The following is a 21,776-nucleotide window of genomic DNA, read 5'->3' on the forward strand; positions in this document are numbered from 1 at the left end:
ATCAGCACCCCGCACGAAGAAACAGCGGCGGAGCTCTGTAAGATCACCCACCTCACCCTGGACGAGAGCCCCCACCCCGTGCGAGCGTACGTCCCTTTTCCAGCTACCACACTCCGAGGGGTCATTCACGGACTCGATCCCCAGGAGACACGCGACACCCTCATGGCGGGGGTGCGCATCAGGGACAACCGTATCGAACTGTTAGACGCCAGAATCCTCGGCTCTTCAACGACAGCCCTTCTCACGCTCGAAGGAACCCAACTCCCCCGATCCGTATACTACGACGGCTGCGAATACCCGTGCTTCACGTACAGGCCAGCCAGGCAATTCTGCCATATATGCATGCAACCCGGACATTGCCCGGACGTCTGCCCGATACCAAAAGTTAGAGTCTGCCGCCTATGCGGGGCCCAGGACCCGCCCATAACACACCAGTGCCAACCCAAGTGCGGACTGTGCGCCTGCCAGCACGAGACGGGATCCCGGGAGTGCCCAAAACGTCTAAAACCAGCCAGAACACCACGACCCGCTACTAACAAAGGCGCCAAGAAGACGACTCACCAGTCCCGTAAAGACGCGGGACCCAGGATCTACAACAACAGATGGTTTTCATCGGACGACGAGGAGACTACAGGTTGTAACCAGAGCAGCAGCCGCTCACGGAGCCGTTCCAACTCCAGACCCCGGACGAAGACACCAGTCCCGCCCCCAGCCCTTCCGGCCGCGGACGAGGGAAAACGAAATAAGAAGACGCCACCACAAGGCCAAAAGCAGGTGAGCTGGGCAGAGAAAGTGCAGGGACCTCCCGCTCCTTCAAACGACCCCCGTTTCGAATAGCTGCGGGCTACCATTGCGTCGCAAAGCGCCAAGATAACCGACCAAAACACGAAAATTAAGGTCCTAACGGCCAAATTAGAACAGGTCCTCATACAGAACCAAACAAACAAAACACCTTCGCACCCACATAAAGACTCAGAGCCACCCCTCGCAAAACCGACAGAATCCGTAACCGTCCAAATGATCCGCGACACTGAAGAACGGATAATGAACTCTCTGCAGGTCTCAATGTCCACACTTCTCCAAACACTAACAGAGAAAATAGAAACCATTCACCATACACTCGCGCGACATGAGACTATTCTCAATCAGCACACAACTGCCATCCAGACGCTTCAAACTCAATACCGTAAACGAGCCTCGTCGGACGAACATGGCCAGGGCCCCTCGCAGTTACGCAGTCGCACCAGCTCAGTCAGCAGCGATGCGGGTCGCACGTCATTCCGACACGTCCAAGATGGCCACGCACCCTAAAAGCAGCCAAAATGCAGAACACATAGAAATTTGGCAGTGGAATTGTAGAGGCTACAAGCGCAAAGCGGGTCTTCTCAAACAGTTCATTGCCACCACTCCAATCCGTCCAGACCTTATCTGCCTGCAGGAAGTGGGAGCCGATAAGGCCCCGACGCTGGCGGGATACTGTACGATTAGTCAGCCCCTGATGCCATCGGTTGGCATCCTAGTGGCAAAAGATGTAACTGTGGTCGAGCACGCCCTGCCAGTACCGGACGCCGAACACTTGACGGTCGACATTGTGCCCAACAAGCGCGGCCGAGCAAGCACCTTTGTCATAAACGTCTACAAGCCCCCCAAGCCTAGGAAAGGGGACTTTACAGACCTACTATTGGCTGCCTCTCACAAAGCGCAGTGTAATCAGCTCGTGATCGTAGGAGATTTCAACGCACCCCACAGAGAGTGGGGGTATTGCGATAACACGGTAAGAGGTCAGTCTATAGTGAAAGCGATACACACGCTAGGACTGGAACTTCTAACTAACCCTGTCTTGCCTACACGAGAGGGAAACAGCGTGTCTAGAGACTCCTGTCCTGACCTCACCCTGGTCAAGAACGTAAGCCACTCGAAGTGGACCAACCTAATCGAAACATTGGGGAGCGACCACTGCATCCTAAGCACCTCTATCACTTCATCCAAAATCCGGAGAAGCATTGGACCAGCCAGAATAACGGACTGGCTAAAATTTCGCAATTCGGAATTCCCTACGGGACATATAGAATCTATCCAGGATTGGAGCGCGGCCCTTCGCCAGGCTCACAGCACCGCCACCGAAGTCGTACAGCACACAAACGAGACACCTGAGGTAGACAGGCACCTACTCAAATTATGGGATCAGCGCGCGAAACTCGTTCGCCGTTGGAAGACCCAAAAGTTGAACCGCCAACTTCGAACCCGCATAGTCGAGCTCACGGAAGAGGCACAAACGTACGCCACGCAACTCTCGCATCAGAACTGGCAACAGTTCTGCGAGTCTCTGCGAGGCACTTTGGGCACGTCTCGGACATGGGCAATTCTCAGAAACTTGATAGACCCAACCAAGTCCAAGTCCGAAGGGACCCGTACACTCAAGCGGATTTCCCACCTGTTCCCGGGTGACGACGCAGCTCTTCTCGCAGCGCTCCGCGACAGATACATAGGAAGTGCGACTACAACACCTAGCACGATTACCTACCAGGGCAGCCCAAATCGAGCTTTGGACGCCCCCATAACGACGGCAGAAGTATACGCTGCGGCGCGATCCTGCGTTCGTAATACGGCGGCAGGTGCGGACAAAATCACCAACGCCATAATACGCAACCTCGGCGAGGACCAAATTCAGGATCTAACTCAGTAAATTAACGATGAGCTCTGGGAAAAGAATATCATCCCTCAAGAGTGGAAACACTGCGAAATCATCGTCATCCCAAAGCCGGGGAAGCTGCCCACACTTGAGGCGCTCCGCTCCGCCCCATCTCGCTCACGTCGTGTCTGGGCAAGCTCTACGAGAGGGTGATCCAAACTCGTCTGCAGAACTATATCGAAGACAACAACCTCTTCCCTCCTTCCATGATCGGCTTCCGATCCGGGCTATCTACTCAAGACGCCTTCCTTCTACTCGAGGAGGAGGTACTGGCGCACGTTCCCAGCGGAGGGGAGCACCTTGTGATGGCCCTTGATCTCAAAGGTGCCTTCGACAACGTGTCTCACGATGCCATCCTCAGAGAACTGAACAACCTAAATTGTGGGGAACGCGTCTTTCACTACGTCCAAAATTTCCTATCGAACAGAACAGCTACGATCGGCATAGGAGGTACACGGTCGGACCCCCAGGACATGCCGCACAAAGGCACGCCTCAGGGTTCGATCATCTCCCCTCTCCTTTTCAACATCGCGATGGTTGGCGTGGCCAGAAGCCTTCAAACAGTACCGAACATCAGATTTACACTGTACGCCGACGACATAACTATCTGGACTACCAAAGGCTCTCTGGCGACCAAAGAAGAAACTCTGCAGCAAGCTGCTACCTGCGTCGAGGACACGGCCTCCCAGTGCGGACTGCGCTGTGCGCCGGAAAAGTCAGAGATCATCCGCATAGAAGGACGTAACTACAAGTCTGCAGGAGACATTCAGGTCCTCCTACACGGCGTCCCCGTCCGAGAGACCCGACATATACGCATCCTTGGCTTATGGCTCCAGAGTAATCGAAAAGCCACCCACGCTATCAAGCTGTTATCCACCACAACACAGCAAGTCGCCAAAATGATCAGAAGAGTGGCACGCAACCGGACAGGCATGCTCGAGGAGGACACGCTACGCCTCGTCCAAGCACTTGTGGTGAGCCGCGTTTCTTACAACCTGCCGTACCTGCAATTAACTAGACAAGAACTAACCAAAGTCAATGCCATGTTACGTACTGCGTACAAATATACGCTGGGCAATCCTATCTACACTTCAAACGCCAAACTAGAGGCCCTCGGCCTCTCTAACTCATTCGAGGAGATCCAGGAGGCTATTCTCCTCTCGCAACGTGCACGCCTCCGGAAGGCAAACTCTGGAGCGGGTGGGCTACCCGGCAGACGTCCAGATAATACAGAGCACGACCAACCTCCCAACAACATATCGCTCGCGGGTGCACATCTCCCCGATCCCCAAAAAACATGTCGAGCGGAGCCGGGTCGGGCAGACGCTCAGCCAGAATAGATTACTTGAAGCGGACAGCGGCACGCAGCCCACACACGGTGTACGTCGACGCGGCACCACACAGCGAGGTCACGCGGGCGACGGCAGTTGCGGTGAACTCCTCCCACAACGAGGTTGTCAGCGCCTCCTTGAAGCACACGACGATCACGGAAGCAGAGGTGGCAGCAATCCTGCTGGCGATCCAGTACGGCGACGCCCGCAGCCAGGGTGTACACGTTATGACCGACTCCCAAGCAGCCTGTCGGCTCCTACTTGCAGGCAGAATACCCAAAAAGCTGTTGGGCATAGTAACCAACTCTATGAGCGCCCATTCCTCCCTAAGACATCAGATAACGTGGGTGCCAGGTCACGCGGGATTATAGGGCAACGAGGTCGCGGACGCACTAGCTAGAGGACATACCAACCGAGCGCGCTCCAACCCCGACTCAAGCTTTCTCCCCGAAGTTCCCGTCACCTACAACACACGACTCCACTTCCTAAGAACACAACGACAGCACTTCCCCCCTCCACATAAGAAGCTTAACGCTCAGGAAGCTCGGGACTGGAGGCAACTCCAGACCGATACTTTCCCCAATCTCTATAAATACAGCATCATTTTCCCCGAGCGCTACAGAGGCGAATGCCCGTGGTGCGAAGACCGGCCCGATGCATACCACATTACATGGGGATGTAAGGGCCCGAAACCCCCGGACATCACAACACATAGAACGAAGGAGCAATGGGAGACCTCTCTGCTCAGCTCGGAGCTTGATCAGCAGCGCACACTCGTTGCGCAGGCTAGAGCGGCGGCCAAGGCCAGTGGAGTCTTGAAATGAAGACACCACCCATTGTATATTTCTCCTAGTGTCTTTTATTTTCCTTGTGAATAAAGTTTTCTACTACTACCGCGGGAGACGGCGAGAGCAGAAACGCACCTCGCTGGAAAAAAAAAGAAAAGAAAAATGCAAGCGAAGGGGGCGAGCGAAATGAGGAGGAGGAAAGAAAGGTACAGACGACAATTGAGGGAGAGAGAGAAGCAGGAGGCAGGAAAAAAGTCGAGAGAGAACGAGAGACGAAGTCGAGGGAGGAGCGGAGCGGTTGCGCTAACACGTCAAACAAAAGACAAAAACCAAGTGCACACAGAGAGGAAGTGAGCGAGAACCGGCGAGCCAAAAGAGAAGACCAAGAAAAGCTCAACAGAAAGAGTGAAGCGGGAGACAGAAGAGGAAGCGAGGGAAAGAGATGGCAGCGAGATGAGGGTGTGCGACTCACAAGAGAAACAACAAAAGACCCAACGCGCCGCCGCCACCTCCTCCTCCTTCCTCATCACCCGTTTCCCACCGGCTTTCCGCCACCCTTCACCTCGCAGAAACGCCAGCACGAGAAAAACGCAGCGTCACCGTCAATCGATGCCCAGCATCATCACGATGGCCATCCCAGCTCCCTTACTGCTGCTGGCGTAAAACTGACACGCTCAACTTTGCCATGAAGGCACAAATATACAACGGGGACAACCTAACCAACCCAGATATCACAGCGTCGCGAGTGAACGCATCTTACTGTACCCGTTAGAGCAGTCATTATACAACCGAGTGAAAGTCGCAAAAAATTCGTGCCCAAAAATATTTGTTGCAGAAGTTTATTCCCTTTATTTGCCACATCCCAGAATGATTCACGTCTGCAAATGAAATTGCTCATCACAAACTCCCGCTCTCATTATATACAAGGCACCCTTGGTAGCAATGTGAATACAACTAAGCGGAGTACTGAAATGAAATGCATATGCCCTCGTTAAACCACGTTTTACGGCACACAGCACAATGCTACCGTGTGGTACCCGGCAGTACAACAAGACAGTGGTCATGCAGCCACGCACAAAACTTGCTCACCCAGAAATTTCCAACAGCAACAACAGCACACAAAGTGTGCTATCAAAAATAGAGTGCTCCCATGTGTCAGAAACAACAGCCTCTCATGCATGACAGCATTATCAAAACAGAAGGCATGCATCATTATGTACTAAAACACAGGGACAGACAGGGGCAGGAGAAACCAAGTAGGTAGGGAGTGTGATTCGCATGAACACACATCTTCCAGCATTGCTGAAAACTGCAAGGAGCTAAACTTGAAGCGCAGGAAATATTACAGCGAAAACTCTGCAGGCACTTGTCAAGGCTTATGAAGGCTCCAGCATGCCAACTGGCAAGCCATTCGGCAAGTGTTACATACCTTTGGACAGTCTGTCTTGTTTACAGCAACAAGGAAACGCATTAGCGCGCAACAAAACACACGCGAAGTACTGTCCCACTGGATGCCATTGCAGCAGCACCAGGGTCATGCGAGGTGTGCATGGAGGTGTGGGTGGCTGCTAAAAGCAAGTCACTGGAACGTGGAAAGCACCGCAACTATTTTGTATTCGCTGCCGCGCCACGCATTGGCCAGTTCTTCTCACGCGGCCATATATCGGCAGAGTGCGTTTCCAGCGAACATGTGTGTTCGCAGCGGCTACATTTCAGTGTGCATCGCTGGGCATGTTCATTTCTCATGTTTGAGTGGCGTGTTTTAAAGTTACCAAACACATTACTGTTTTCGGGCCGAATGTAGCAGCGGGAATCGGGGATGACCGTTTTCGCCACATAGAGCCAAAAGTGACGTACCATGCCATCTGGCTGCCCCAGGTTCGTCGTAATAAATTTGTTACTACCAGCGATACGTGGCTATACGAGGCAAATTTGCACAGGCCACTTATATCATCCTATGACCGCTACTCCCACCCCACCGTCTTGCATAAGGAACCAAGACGGGCAGCCCATTTCACGTTTTCATATGGCCAAATGGGATGCTGCTAAAAGCATACATTTATTCAGGACACGGTCGCATGCAATCCCTAATGAATTTTAGTGGAGGTAATCAGCATCAAATGTTAGGAAAATAAACTACTCACTGCTGTTTCTTTAAAGGCATGGTCTGTTTCTAGTAATTCACGAGTTTACTCCCAAAGAAATGCAGACTACCTTTTTTTTATCAAGAGCTGTCAATTATTCTTTGTAGCACCAAGAGATTATCTTTCAGAAATAACAAGCAATGCCTGAGGAATGAAACAATTATTGCACTTCAGCCAGCTACGACTTGCTTGAGCCTGTGGCTGTCACGATGCAATCGGGAAAACTTCCCCGTTTCCATTATGTTTTCTTGTACATTAACATTTGCACTGCAGAAGTGGGAATAGTTAAGGTTTTAAAAATGCCCTAATGCACCATAAAATTTGTGGAGGTGAAAGCAAGTGTCAAAACAAATTAAGTAACATGAAGTGCCAAACCAGAATCGTTTTGAAGATACCGGCAGAAAGGCACAGCGGTGAAATGCAAACGAGAGGAAGGAAGAACAGGATGAGAAAAAAGGAAGGACAGGCATCCTGTGTTTCACCTTTGCCTCTATGCAAGCTGTGCCTCTCAATGTGTTACTAACTAGCGGAAAATTCGACCTTCCTCTGAATCGAACAATGTGCCAAGTGGCTGTTGAAACACTGACATAGCCCCTTTTTATATTTCTAAAACAGGTACCACTCAAGTCTGCTTTATTCATAGAATGTCATTCTCATGCAAGATGCTGTGCACCCTTAATTGCCATCAGTTTAAAAGCAGTTACCTTTAATCAGGTCAACTAAACTGCAAGGTACAGTCTGCAAGTGCCATTTTATCTGCAATAGGTAATGTGGCAGAAAAGCACAGGAGTAAAATCCCATGTTCCAGTTAAGCAGGAACCTCAAGTCCAGTTCATGTTGGTGAAATAAGTCATAAATCATTAGAATGTTTTACTCCCTGAAGTATATGCCAGTCCATGACAGTAATTATTTCAAATTGAAGTATTTCCATGCGTGCTGGGGGCATTATCTGATATGCTACTGGTTCAACAAGTACAGATTTGAAGTAAGATGTCACTTTGGATGTGTAATAAAAGCAATTCGCTGCATAGTACACAATAGGACTTAAAAGGAACTCATCCTTTTGCCTGCCTTGTCATTCATCAGTGGTACTATTCTCCACTATAACCACACAATAGAAAACTAGAGTTTCTGTGTGGATGTTTTTGTGCTTCCAATGTGTCAAGCTTGCGTTCATTTGCTGTGTTGAGACAAACCTGGCAACAACAACAAGAGTCCAACATAGCCTGGAGCTGTCTACTGATTGTGATACTTTCCAGGTTCCAGTGATAGCCATGCTCACACATTTTCAGCGAGCATGTAAAGAATGCTGGACACTCGAGCAATGTAAACTCAATTCAATTCGTATGAACAGTTAGTCTTACCCATAAGGCAAGGACCACTTGAAATTATAAAAAGCAATACAAAACCAACACAACCTTGTTTTCACAAGCCACACATTTCACTTTGGCAACAGAGCTCAGGAAGCAAATATCAAAATAAATTCACATTCGCATGGTCCCTTTGGATTTCATGTATCTTGTGCACACTAAATCTGAATATTTGACAGCACAGATGACATACGCATTCATAACTTCCAGCATAGATGGAAATTTACACCAGCCTTTCATTTATAGTAAATATCACTGACAACTAGAAAAAAAATAACAATGTCAAAATATGGCAGCATAACGCAAACACGTTGACAATCCAACTACATCAAAACAAAATTTTTCGCATCTGCAAGTCAATAACTGCTCGTGGCAAACACTATCCAAATATTTAAAAGTACATACATCACCACAAGTTTACACAAATATGTCTAAATAAAAAGTTCTGAAATGTGGCCTCTCAGTTCTCAATATGTGGGCAGATGTTGCAGTTGACAGCCAACACACTCTCAATGCAAGGATTCTTATAATACAGGAACAGCCACAACATAGTGTTCCCAATAAGAAGCGCGACTGACCATGCTACAGCAATCAGTCCACATGCACCACTGCACTCACAATGAACTAGAGGCTCTTAACAATACCTATTGAAAAACTGCAGTCCAATATCCGCGCATACCCAGTGGTCATACTCCAGAGATTAGCAGCTATGATATTTGCTGCCTGCAGCACCCTGAAACTTTTTATGCATGTCAAGACCAATGCCTTGTCCTTCATTTACCCACAGGAGATGGCGCCACAGGCTGCTAGAGTTGAAATTTGCAACAGTGAGCTTCCCCAGTTTTGAACCACTGCACAATGCAACGTTTGGTGAAGTATTTAATAAACCTGAAATTATAACTGCCAAAACACGCACAACAGCCCTTTTAAGCCTTCTGCAAAACATGAAAACCATTCCTCCATTTCAGAAATAAAGAACGGGAAAGTAAGAACTATACCACATACCTGTGCTAAACTTGTGAACAATTTTCTTTGGCTATGCAATGGAGGCTATGAGTGCGAGCTACCAGCTTGTAGGACTTCATTTGGTGTGTGAGCATGTCAAAGCCATCACATCATGCTCATCGCTTCCATTGCATAACCACAAAAAGTCATCCACGAGTAGATTTGGCTCAGTACAGATGATTTAGCACATCTACCCACGCACACACGCTAGGTTCCCATCCATGGCAAAGTGCAAATTCTCGGTACTGAACACCATGCAGTGGCTGGAAGCATCAACAGGTGCATCTATTTCACAAATGCCCCTCAGCCCACACATACATTTCAAGGTAACAGTTACGAGGGAACAATCATTGCGACCTTTCGATCACATTAAAACCAACGTTATGTCTGATTTTAATGCCCAGCAACAAAACACACACTATGGCATAACTCAGTTCAGAAGAGCTAGCTTAAGTAACTGCTGTTACCTGGACAATTTGCTGCAACATTTGCACAGAAAAATTAACTGCTTCTGGTGACATTAATATTACTGTACCTGCTATTTATCTTAAGCCAAGAAAAAAAAAGGCTGAAAAGTATGTGGAAATGTGTGCAAAACTATCCGGTACACACGTAGTTGCCACTTAATTTATTCCTATGAACTATATAAACACAGTGAAATATGTGTGACAGGATTGCATATTAGCCTAATTGCATTTGCGGCCACAAATTATTAACAGTACCATTACATTATGCACCTAGATATAACAACAGCTCTGGCACCTATGAAAAAATTCATGGCCTCATAGGGAGCAACGCGAAAGAATTATTATAGTTAAGAAAAAAACACCTCGTGGATGTCACCAGACGGTCTAAATAGAATCAAGGTGAAATCACAAGCATAGGGCCCTATCTTTCCCCCATTTCCTTCAAATGAAATCTAATAATCCAGTCATATATACAAGCACACAACAAAGTGCCAGTATGTAAACACTAACATCAGAAGCGCTCTGTCTTGAACTTAATATTTTCACATTACAATAATGTGAAACTTGCAAAAATGTCTTTTGGACACCTCAGCTTGTTTCAAACAGACCAACTTAAGTACAATAGACTATGACACAAAAAATGTTCTTTACAAATCTTCTTCACCTCAGATGCAACATTTCCAGCACCCTTCCATGCTGTCAACAAGCAATAACAAATGTATACTATATTAACTGAAGCGCTAGAACTCCGAAATGCTGCATACAAAGTCAGAGACAAAACAAACAAATAAAAGAAAAAAGCTCTTACATCATCACTCACATTTTGCATATAACCAAATACAAGTCAAGGTAATGATTATAAGAAATAAAAAGCACTATTTGAAGTTTATTCCACTGGCATTTTTTTTCTTCTACACTGAACCATATTCTGACAAACCATTGAATATATCGTAGAATATAAAATATGTGTAAAAAGTGTTCATGCAAAGAGTTATGCTCTTCAAGACTAGCATAACATGTGCCTCATAAAGATGGTAATTTCAAGTAAGATGAGAACATGTTCCAAGTGATGAATGCATCTTTCCTGGAAATTCTTGCTCTGTAGAATGTGTGCTGTTATTCATTTATCCCACCTTGTCTTCTTGGGGTCCACTATACAATATTCTCTGCACATACTCTGTCACCACATCTGCAATCAGAGATATAATAAATGCTACATCATCACATTTTAAACACTGCAATACTTTTATTGAGAAGCCTTCTATATGCACTCCAAAACATCCAAGAACACAAACCTTAAGCATAAAGTTCTTTTGTAATGATGGTTGGCCACATCATTCTCATTTCAAAGAATTAGCCTCAAAGCTCCTCAGCCATATACCATGATTGTGACACTGCTTTTTTTTATTTTGCTTGCAAGGCATGTTTAGGTTTAAGTAAATGTAGCTGACCTTCTCTTTAAAATATCACCATTCAGCAACATTATACATGGCATACAGTGAGACTAGGTAACAGCCAGAAAAAGTATTTACTTTGGCAACTATCACAAGCGCCTTTCAAAGAGTGCAGTAAAGCCAGAATAAAACACAAACACTCATTAAGCCATACTTTTCTACTTTGCAGTGAGATATTACTTTCCAACAGCTTTATGAATATGTACTTCAGTAGATCCTTTGCCCAGAAACATGAATCACGCTAATTGTACACTGCAGCTAAAAGCACACATCAAATATTTTTTTTGTTCACATGCACTGTTTATGTTTCATTCCAGCCTGGCTGTACAACAATTATCATTGGTTCTTTGTGCTGCAGACTAACAGAAAAAAAAAAAAAAAACTTGGCAAGAGTACCGGCGGCATTTAATGTCAGCATATAACTACCAGGCCCAGCACCTATATCAGCAGGTTTATGTACCTTTCTCAAGGCCGTAGTTGCAGTTTCTATCCCCAAGTGTTTATATTTTAACAGTAATTGCTTCTACATTGATTTTTTTCTTTAAAAAAGCAACTTTTATCCTTGGCAAAATTTTAACCACAAATTGTAATCGCTATAATAGCATAAAAGCCCATAAGTATGCCAGCATCAATTACTAAACACTGCCCTTTTTTATGTCACGTTCAAGCCAAAAAGCCTCTCGTGTAAAACAGTAGTGCATTCTCTTCGCAGTTTGGCTGACATCTATATGTGCAAAATGAACAATTTTCTGCTTCAACCCACGCAACCAATATCTCATGTGTGACTTTAGATAAGCTAAAAAAGCAATACAAGTTGCAGGGCTAGTTGGTGATGCATTTTTTCTACAAAAGTAATTCAGCACTACTTTTTTAAGCATATGGCTTACAATTTTAATTTCCTTGAGAATATTAAATGCAGCTACCTGACAAATTTGCTAAATAAGTCAGCTAGAATTCATTCTTTTAAAAACAAACAGGCGTCATGCAAAGGCAGACTACTGAAATTAAGTGCACTGGTACTCTGGCTGACTATGTGAATAAGTAAAAATAATATTAAGGAAAATACCAGTATACCACACGTAGACTACACATGTTTAAAGGTTCAAATTCTGGGTATTGAGTATTGTCTATAAGTGGGGACTATAAAGCATTTTCGCCCAATATAGCACGAAAATCCCAAAGAGATTATATGCTTCGGGTGCAGATTATATGCCAGCTATGGACTATGTACCTGATGCAAACAATCTAGTGAATACAAATCTTTTCACGCAAAATTGTGCACTGCACACTGTGCACTAGGTGCAGAGTGTATACTGAAAATTAATACTACAAGTGTGAAAATTCCCATGGCCAAGCTCTGTATGGATGAGATTATGGGAAATTATGTTGGTGTTTTCGAAAAGCATTGTTTTTCCATGTCTTATTCTGTACAAAGCTTTCAACAAAACAATACAATATATTCAGATACATATATGCATTCTGACCTACTTATTAATGCAAAATAAACTTTAAGGAAATACTGCATCACAAAAATGATGCTGATTAATAAAACCTATTTTCAATATTTTAAGAATTTCATCCAGATGTAAGCACTACCATATAAAAGTTCAAGATCACTAAAACCATGTATTTGGTGTAGCTGTTATAGTTACTGGCAATTTTGCCGGAGAAGTTTACATCCCATTTCTCACATGCAATATGTCCAAGGAAAAAGAGAGAAACCATTACTAATTACCCAGGTTAGTATAAAATTGGATAAGTAGGTTCTTGAACAGACACAGTGCCTATGCACGTTGCCAAGCACATACAAACTTCATTCTTGACCACAATAAGGTAGTGAATACTAAAGTACATGACAAATGTCAAGTAGGCTCCAATGAAACATGACTTAATATGAATACAATGCAAGAACCTTTTAACCTGCATTCATTTTCTAATGTTACAGACATTTGAACACAAATTCCCCAATTCCCAGTAATATGATTCCTTTGTGCATAAAGACCTCCATCAATGCAGACTATCATTTCTGTTGCATATAATTTCCACATAAGTTATGCTAGTAACGATTTTTACAGTTGCAGCACATTCTAAGAGAGTGAACACAAAGGCAGGCATCTTCAGTCAACTCATATAATCCAGTATCATCCAATGCAAATACCTTGTATACAATCATAAATGCAATATGTACACCTGAAAGCTTCACAAACAGAAAAGTTTAGAGGCCTTTAGCAACTCAAATGCACTTCAAGAATTGCCAGTATGCAAAGTATTAGTGCTTGATTCTCAAGGATGCTTGTGAATCTCTCCATGTTCAGTTCTTGTAAAGGGTCATGAAGTATCTGGGCCATCAGTTTTGTTTTTTTATTAACCAGCAGTTATTTTTATTTGCCACAGCATAGTGCAGCCACATATGAGTAAAGCTTGACAAAAGTTGTTAGTGAATACAAATCTATTGATAATTAATTTTCTGTCATCATAAAGCCTGAAAGAATATAGGCACTTACTATTTGTGCCAGTGCTAAACTTGAACTTCTGTTTTGCAGTAAAATCCAAGCCAATGCTTACATATTGCATGCACTCCCCTATCTGCGGGCAGCTATAAGCTTGAACCCACCAGAAACAAACTAACAATACACCTTGCTAGTGGCACTGAGTCCTTTAAATTACGTCAGCAAAAAATTACACTGCAACTACTACTCTCACCTTTAAGAATATGAAGTTCCCTTGATATGGGCAAATGGTTTTTTGAGAGACTGATTCCATTAGTCTTCGTACCACATTATTCACCATGTCACAGACTTCATTGTTATTAACAATGCAATGACAACACCACATTTATCAACATAGGTTTTTCTATGTATTTCTTCAGAAAGAAAAGAGCCCTAAGTTCAGCATAATTCGTGTATGTGCATAGCTGACCTTGTGGGCTCAGGAAAGCATATCCCACTCTGTCACACCGTTTTATTATTCATAGTTCCTGTGCTCACTAACACGTATCAGATAAGACCTGTAAAATGTTCTGGTAATAATTTGACTGGGAACAAACTTGCTTGCAATAAAAAAAATTCAGCAGCCTTTTCAGTATAATTCTGCAAACTTGTAAGACTGAACACAGTGCGGCACATTCATTCTACTTTAAAGGAAAAGGAGGCAACATATGATAGCTAGGGTATTCAAAAAATGTGCGTTTGGCTCAGATATCTTTTTCAGGCACCAGTTAATGTTATCATCAAGCACTTGCTCCTGGCTGCAAAAATAAGACATTTGCAACAAAAACATGCCAGCAAATGTCTAAAGTTTTCCCATACAACAATCAACATTTTTCAGGATTGAAATCAATTCCACCTGCTTCCTGCCTGCTCTGTGCTCTGCGAAGTTACTTCTAGCGGTTACAACAATTCAGCATAATAGTTTGCCTGGCATAGTGACATGCACTTTAACAAAACGTATTTAATATGCCGAAGTTTTACTACACAGCCTAATGGCCTACTGTGTATCTCTTTCCCAGAACAACGCCATCTTTCCTGTACCCAAATTAGAGAAGGTGGACACTCACAAATTGTTTTCCTGTATGCAAGAGGTTTATCCTTCCAGTAGATGGTGAAAAAGTAAACTGGAATTCCAGAAAGCATTATGCCTGCACCAATGGATGTTTCTAGGGGCTGGCTGAAGAAAGGCAGCACCACGAGGAACAGCGAGATGAGGAAGAACACCACCGGCAGAATAATGTTCACCTGCATGGCGATAGTTGTCAGTAAATCACGCCCAAAACAGAGAACAAAAATATTTGCAAATAAACACACACAAAAAGATTGGTGCCACTGCTGAGCAAATTCACTTCAAGAAATTCTCTAAAGAAGCTCCTGTATACTATAGAGGCTATCTTCTCCATCTGCTAGTACTTCCTCGTCATCCTCCTATTCTTCCAGGATCACCTGGATGACAGGAATAACCTACCCTCCAACCTATGTGGCCATGTATTGATGTACACTAAGCATAGTCATATATACACAAAGCCCTTCATTTTTGGGTTTAATTTTTCCGGAATTCAGGGGGTAAAAATCAGGCGATGTTTTTTAAACTTCAAATCTGGATACAAATCAGGTTATTCAGTCAAAATTTCCATAATTTGGGCTCTTTTGGGGCTCTTTTGCAGCAAAAGACAATTCACCATTAGCGCTTGTTTTTGTGTGGGACAAAAAATGGCCTTGTTATTGGTCAGTATTCCCAGACAGCATCGAAATGGCAGGTTACCTTGAAAAACTACTTACCAAACCAGATTTTTTTCCTCAAGTATTACGATTAATTCTTTGCATTCAATAACAATCTCCAAAGCAGTATTTCCACATGGGTGCAAGACCTGCCTGTTTCACACACTGAGAAAATAGTCACTCAATATCACAGTGGCCATTTTAAAATGCAAGAGCCCAGGAGGAGGGTGTCATTAGCCTGCATACTGTTTGATACAATCATGTCAAGAATAAGAAGTGCTAAGAGCGGTTTAAATCAACATTTGAATAAAAACAACCCTCTGCAATGAGCATATGATATCCGCTTATTTCCATACAGTGTCTTCAGCTTTGTGCACTGAAAAATGTATGTTCTCTAGATGCTTTCACAGGTGCACTTAATGAGCCCCTCATCTTTCTGCTTCTATGTGAAATCGAAATCTGTTCGGGGTGAGCTGAGACTTGGGACAGTTATAAGGGTGAGCTCTGCAGCGCAGATGCAACAGTGTTGCCACAAAGTGCAAATGCAAAAGTGTTGTGAAATGCGGATGCAAAAGTGGGTTAAAATTTGACATGAACCACTGGAGAGATGATATGCATCTTTTCGATAGCCCCTAAGCTGCAGAAGAAACTGTAGGAATACAGGATTATAAACTAAAAAGAAGAGCTGAAAGTTGGTACTTCATGAAGAAACATTTTTTTTTTTACTTCCATTAATGCTTACAAGTGCACAAATAGTGCACCATTTAATTAAATTTTTTTCTGAGAGAGTAACCAACCAATTCACATCATAATTATGTGCTTCACATAAATGAAATGCAACTTGCCTGTCATATTCTTGAGGAAATGGTGAAAAAAGCTACATAAGCATACATAGGTAAAATGCTGCATAGGCACACTGCTTAAGAAGGATGTTGTTATGTAGAATAGTGAACAACTGTCGAGTAAAAAATTGCACACATGAATGTCGTGCTTATTTATTAGTTCTTTGTGCTATATGCAGTTGGATAGGTCCATCCATCGTGGTTTATCAGTTGAAGGCCACAGCAGTGCCAAAACACTAAAGAGCTCAAAAGTAGCTCATGGACCTTGTGCGTGCATTGCTAATCCATTCTACCATCTATCAAATGAGAATGCTATACATCAATGCGATGTATTTTGGATCAATGATGGTGCAAAAACAGGCCCTATCACATTCGGGAGTGGGTTTCATCAACCAATTTTCTTTTTAAATCAACTAAACCCAATTGAAAATATCATAATAGAATCTAAAATCAAATTAAGATTATTCAGATTTGTTTCAATTGCTACTTGCAACTGAAAAACAAGCTTATTAAAAAGGCAAGCAATAGGTCGTCAAGGTCAAATCAGATTTTTTAGATTTATTCATTCCTCACCTCTATGGTGAGCTATACATCCGTTAAATAATGTACATTTCTATAAACATTCCCAGGACATCAACAACTAAGACCCCCAGGTAGACCTTCAATTTTTCTCTCAAGTTGATGAGGTGGATACCTATCAGGTCCCCAGCAGATCTACCAACAAAAAATTTAAAGTTGTCGAGTATCATGTACTCCCGTTCTGCTGAAATAAAATTTTTCTAAAAAAAGGTGCTATACCTTGAGAAATAGACATGTAGACTGAATCAGTCTGTTGCAGGTATGTTTATGGTTTGCAGGGAGAGAGCATCATATGCACCATCATGTTCCAAATATTTACTGTAGCCGAATTCTGACACTAAAATTTCAGTCTTGATTCTGAAGAGCCAGAAGCAAAATACACACTATTCATAGGTATCAGTATGGGTTGGTATTGGTATGCAAGGTTTACCCTGAAGCAACACATCGGCTATTTGGGACGCCGTAGTAAAGGGCTCCAGATAAATTTAGAGCACCTGGGGTTCTTTAATGTGCGCCAACATCGCACAGTACACGGGCGTTTTTGCATTTTGCCTCCATTAAAATGCATGGCCAGGATTCAATCCTGTGACTTTGGGATCAGCAGCCAAACAGCAGAGCCAGTGAGCCACCACGCCTACATCATGGTAGGTATCCAACATGGAACCTACATGACACTGACGTGCTATGCTGTAATTACCTCAGTTGAATAGTGTCACAACGATGGCAATTTTAACAGGTCAGCAGTTAAAAGCCAGCTGAGAAATGTGGACTTCAAGATCAAAATAAATTATTCATTTTAGCTGTTACATATTGGTTATGCTTTCCGAAAGTAACTGTGAAAAGCACAGTAGGCATATGCTGTCCCTGAGGTAATGAAAGGAGTTAGTCCAAGTTCTCTGAACTACTACACACTTTCTATTTTGCAAAGAGCATACCTATTTATTGCGAAAACGCCGCCATCATCAGAAACCCCAGTCCGAAACACAGTGCGCAAATGATGTCATCACCCCTCCTGGAGCAATAGGCCACCATCATCCCCACCACCACATACCTGAAAGCACGATTGAGGTGTCCACTGACCCTGGGAGCCAGTTATGCGCCTTTCCTTTCCTCAATCATAAATGGAGTCTAAACCTTCCACTTGTTTTGAAAAAAAGGAAAGGCACATAACTTTCTCAATATGTAGGTGGATGCCACCCCCTACTCACAGCCCGACTGAGGTGTCCACTAATCCAGTTAGTCAGTCACATTTGCTCTCAAATTTACACAAGAATTGCTTAGGTGCCCCCATAATTTTTAATGGCTATTCAAGTGCCTTTGTTCATATATATAACATGCTTACTTTCACCTCAGTATAAAAGAGTGCACCTTTCAATCTTTTTTGCGTATATTATAAATAGTGCAGTATCCACCACAACTCAGCAGGCACAAAATTCTGTAGCTAAGTAATAGTCCATTGGCTCAATTTTTGGTCAAGGGGCCACATTTTAATAGGAGAAATTTGAAATCACTGGAGTAATGACATGTTGGTGCACAGTGAAAAAATATTAGATAGTCAAAGTAAATCCGGAGCCCTCTATTTTGGCATGCATTAGAGTCTGGTTGCAGTGCAACATGTAAATATGCATTAATATTAAAGAAACAGTGTAGCAATGTTACCTTTGCTACAGAGTGCGAATTGGCTGAACAACTGAGAAAGCAATAGTGAAATAGCAAGTGATTCGGCATAAATAACCATCAATGGCAGTATATAGTACAAGGAATGTCCCTAAGGAACCATGATATGAAAAAGAGGGTTTATTTTAGAGCTTATGGGGGTTTAACATCCCAAAGTGACTTGGGCTATGACGGACGCCGTAGTGAAGGGCTCCGAAAATTTCGACTATCTGGGGTTCTTTAACGTGCACTGACATCGCACAGTACACGGAACTCTAGAATTTCGCCTCTATCGAAATTCGAGCGCCGCAGCCCGGATTGAACTCATGTCTTTCGTGTCAGCAGCCAAGCACCATAACCATTGAGCCACCATGGAGGCTAATACAAAAAAAGAATAACTGCCTTTAACAACTTAAGCGCATGGTTACACACTAAGCTCAATGTGCAGTTGAGGGTGTTTTGTAACCACAGCGGCCAAATGATTTTTGCTTTATACCAGAAATTAGGACATCTCAATTATTCAAACCGCTTTATTGTTACCATGGTGTAGCCCAAGCTATGATGGCTAAGTACACTACTACACAAAATTTCAGTCCCATTCAGAAGACAAATCATATACAAAACTGTGTATAACTGAGGCAAATATAGCATATGGCAGAAAATAATAAGAAATGAAAATGAATTGCTAGGTTTTGTAATGCCATCTAATATTTCACTGCCCATATTTAAAAAATGTAATTTTTTAAGACTTTGAGGCACCTGTGCAGTTACCACCGATTACTTCCACCTCTGCCTCTTAAATGATCAACCACTCCTAGATCACCAGTAGATGGGATCATTCAGATACTGAAGGAACAAGCATTACGCAGACTTGTTGCAAAGTAACCGAATAAGATTTTAACCTACATACAGCTTTTGAACCACTAAAACCTTTGTGTATAACAAAACAGTTTAAATAAAACATTATAAAGCTGCACCATTCTGCACGCTTCTGATAAAAATAGCCATAATTTAACAACAGTATGTGAACTGAACCCTCAGCACACCGAAAATTGTATTCAAAGGAATTTTCATACCTTAATTGGTCGTTTCGTATTAGGCTGCTTTATCCGAAGCCAGAGAAGCCCACCCACAGACAGCATGATGAACATGGCCTCACTAAAGGCAGTGTACGTGATGAGAACAAACACATCAGTGTTTGTCAGGTACAGCAGGCTGAGAAGGCACTGAAAATGTGAGGGAAAAGAATGTAGATTCATTATAAAGAGTGCAAATCAGTAATAGCTGCCTTGTAATTTTTTTTCCCAAATTCAAGATATACTGTTATTGAACATTATATAGTAAGCAGAGCAAAGCAACCAGTGCATGGAACTTTTTACACAAAAATTTCAACATTAGCAAGCAAAATCTCAATCTGGAGTTGTTCACATACACTAACATATTCCAATTTCAATGGTACGATAACAAACATGGCTGAAACAATAAAAAAGTACAGCATAGTCCTGCAATAGTTTCTGTTGAACCTTGTGCTTCTATACTGGGTTTCAAAAAGAGTGATGGTACTGTATTTACTCGCGTATAACCCGCCCATGCGTGTAACCCGCACCCGTAACTTCGAACTCCACGAAAAAAAAAGAAGAAACCTCGCGCACAACCTGCACGTTTACCTGAGAAAAAAAATGAGCACTACAAAGATACAACTGCAAACTCAGTGATCATTTCGTTTTCAGAACATTTATTCAAACGACCGCCACCACGTCACTGGTTATCCGGTTCTCAATCATTGCCACTCTCACTGCTGCCATCCAAGGCTTCATTGCCACTCTCAAAGACGTAGTCGTCCTCAGAACCCTTCAAGGCACTGATGGCATATCTTTTAAAACTTTTGTGCACCAAGTTGGCCAGTATCGCTTTCCACGCATCCACGATCCACTGGCACCGCAATGGAATATTGGGCCTTCGCAAGTGTCCCGTCGGTGGGAGGCCGTAAAGGCCGTCGGCCATCCACTGGGCATACAGCCGCTTCACGTGTGCCTTGAACTCCTTATTCAGGCACACGTGAAGTGGCTGTAGCATGGACGTCATGCCGCCAGGTATTATAACGAGGTCAGTGCCGGTCTCGGCAAGGCGAGCCTTCACCGCATCAGTGCAGTGGCCTCGGAAGGAATCCAGTATAAGCATCAAGCATCCAGTACGAGCAGCAGCTCTGTTGGCGATTTCTTCAGCAGTGGCTATAATCTTTAACTTCTCTTTCGCTGTGAAACACTGTTGCTGAGTCGCACTCATGACGTCAAAACAAAGCAGGCAAACAGTGGAAACTGGGGTGTAGTACACGAAACAGCACCTGACACAAGGCTCAACAACGCTGGCTGAAGAAAACGTGGCCAATGGTGTGGGGAAGAATAAAGAGACTATGAATGTGGATTTGGCTATGCGTTTCGTTTGACCCTCATCGGCTTGACAAGAGTCGATGACTATGGGGATGACGGACTACACGGGGGGGCCGCCGTGCATTGCAGTGAACCCGACCCCATCCCCCAAAGCAAAAATTCATAGATAACCCGCACCCCTACTTTCTAAACGCAATTTTTTTTTTCAAAGTTTGGTGCGGGTTGTACGCAAATAAATACGGTATGTCACAGGTGGAAAAATTAGTTATGGCTAAAGCAGTACAGTTAAAACTTATCACTCTTAGCTTGAAGCCATTTTTTTTGTAACTCTTGTGACCAGTTCACCAGTACAGAAAAAGGAGTAAAGACACCTAATTTTTGGGTGTGTGCTTTCTTCTTTGTAATGATGCGTAAGGCATTAGTATAGATGAATTACCATGTGGTATTCGCCTACAAACGCAAAATAATTTACAATCGAATTTCTCTCACATGCTGTTTCGGTTTCAACGGCCAAACGGTGGCTGCATGCGACTTCAAAGTTGTGTTTGAGTCACGCAAGGCATGAAAAAATTGCGATATGATCGCCACATCATCAGTTTAATTCACTACGACGCTAAATCAAGCTTGCCTCAATAGCTGGAATGACAACAAATGAAGAAGCAGTGATTAAACTGCAATTTTTAATGCCTCACATGACCTCAATGTAACTTCGACATCACAGAGCGGTTTAAACCGGAACAGCATGAGAGAAAAATTCGGTTACAAATTAATAGGCAGTCGGTGAACACCACATGGTGATCCACGTATAGTAATGTCTTATGGCATCCCTCTAAAGAAGAAAACATGC

At 43.5% G+C, this 21,776-nt stretch overlaps 1 protein-coding gene across 1 annotated transcript in view; it reads right to left on the minus strand.

Moving 5' to 3' along the window:
- Nucleotides 1-5,624: 5,624 nt before the first annotated feature.
- The window catches only part of LOC144115522 (Y+L amino acid transporter 2-like), a 28,965-nt gene continuing 12,813 nt past the window's right edge, over nt 5,625-21,776 (minus strand). The window contains exons 8-10 of the mRNA XM_077649933.1: nt 19,616-19,765; nt 14,808-14,985; nt 5,625-10,986 (exon numbers count right to left, since the gene is read on the minus strand). Coding sequence (XP_077506059.1) covers nt 10,922-10,986; nt 14,808-14,985; nt 19,616-19,765 — 393 coding nt within the window. The 3' untranslated portion in view covers nt 5,625-10,921. The remainder of the gene's footprint in view (nt 10,987-14,807; nt 14,986-19,615; nt 19,766-21,776) is intronic.

Source organism: Amblyomma americanum, chromosome 1 (genome assembly GCF_052857255.1).
Source record: "Amblyomma americanum isolate KBUSLIRL-KWMA chromosome 1, ASM5285725v1, whole genome shotgun sequence".
NCBI classification, from domain to species: Eukaryota; Metazoa; Arthropoda; class Arachnida; order Ixodida; family Ixodidae; genus Amblyomma; species Amblyomma americanum.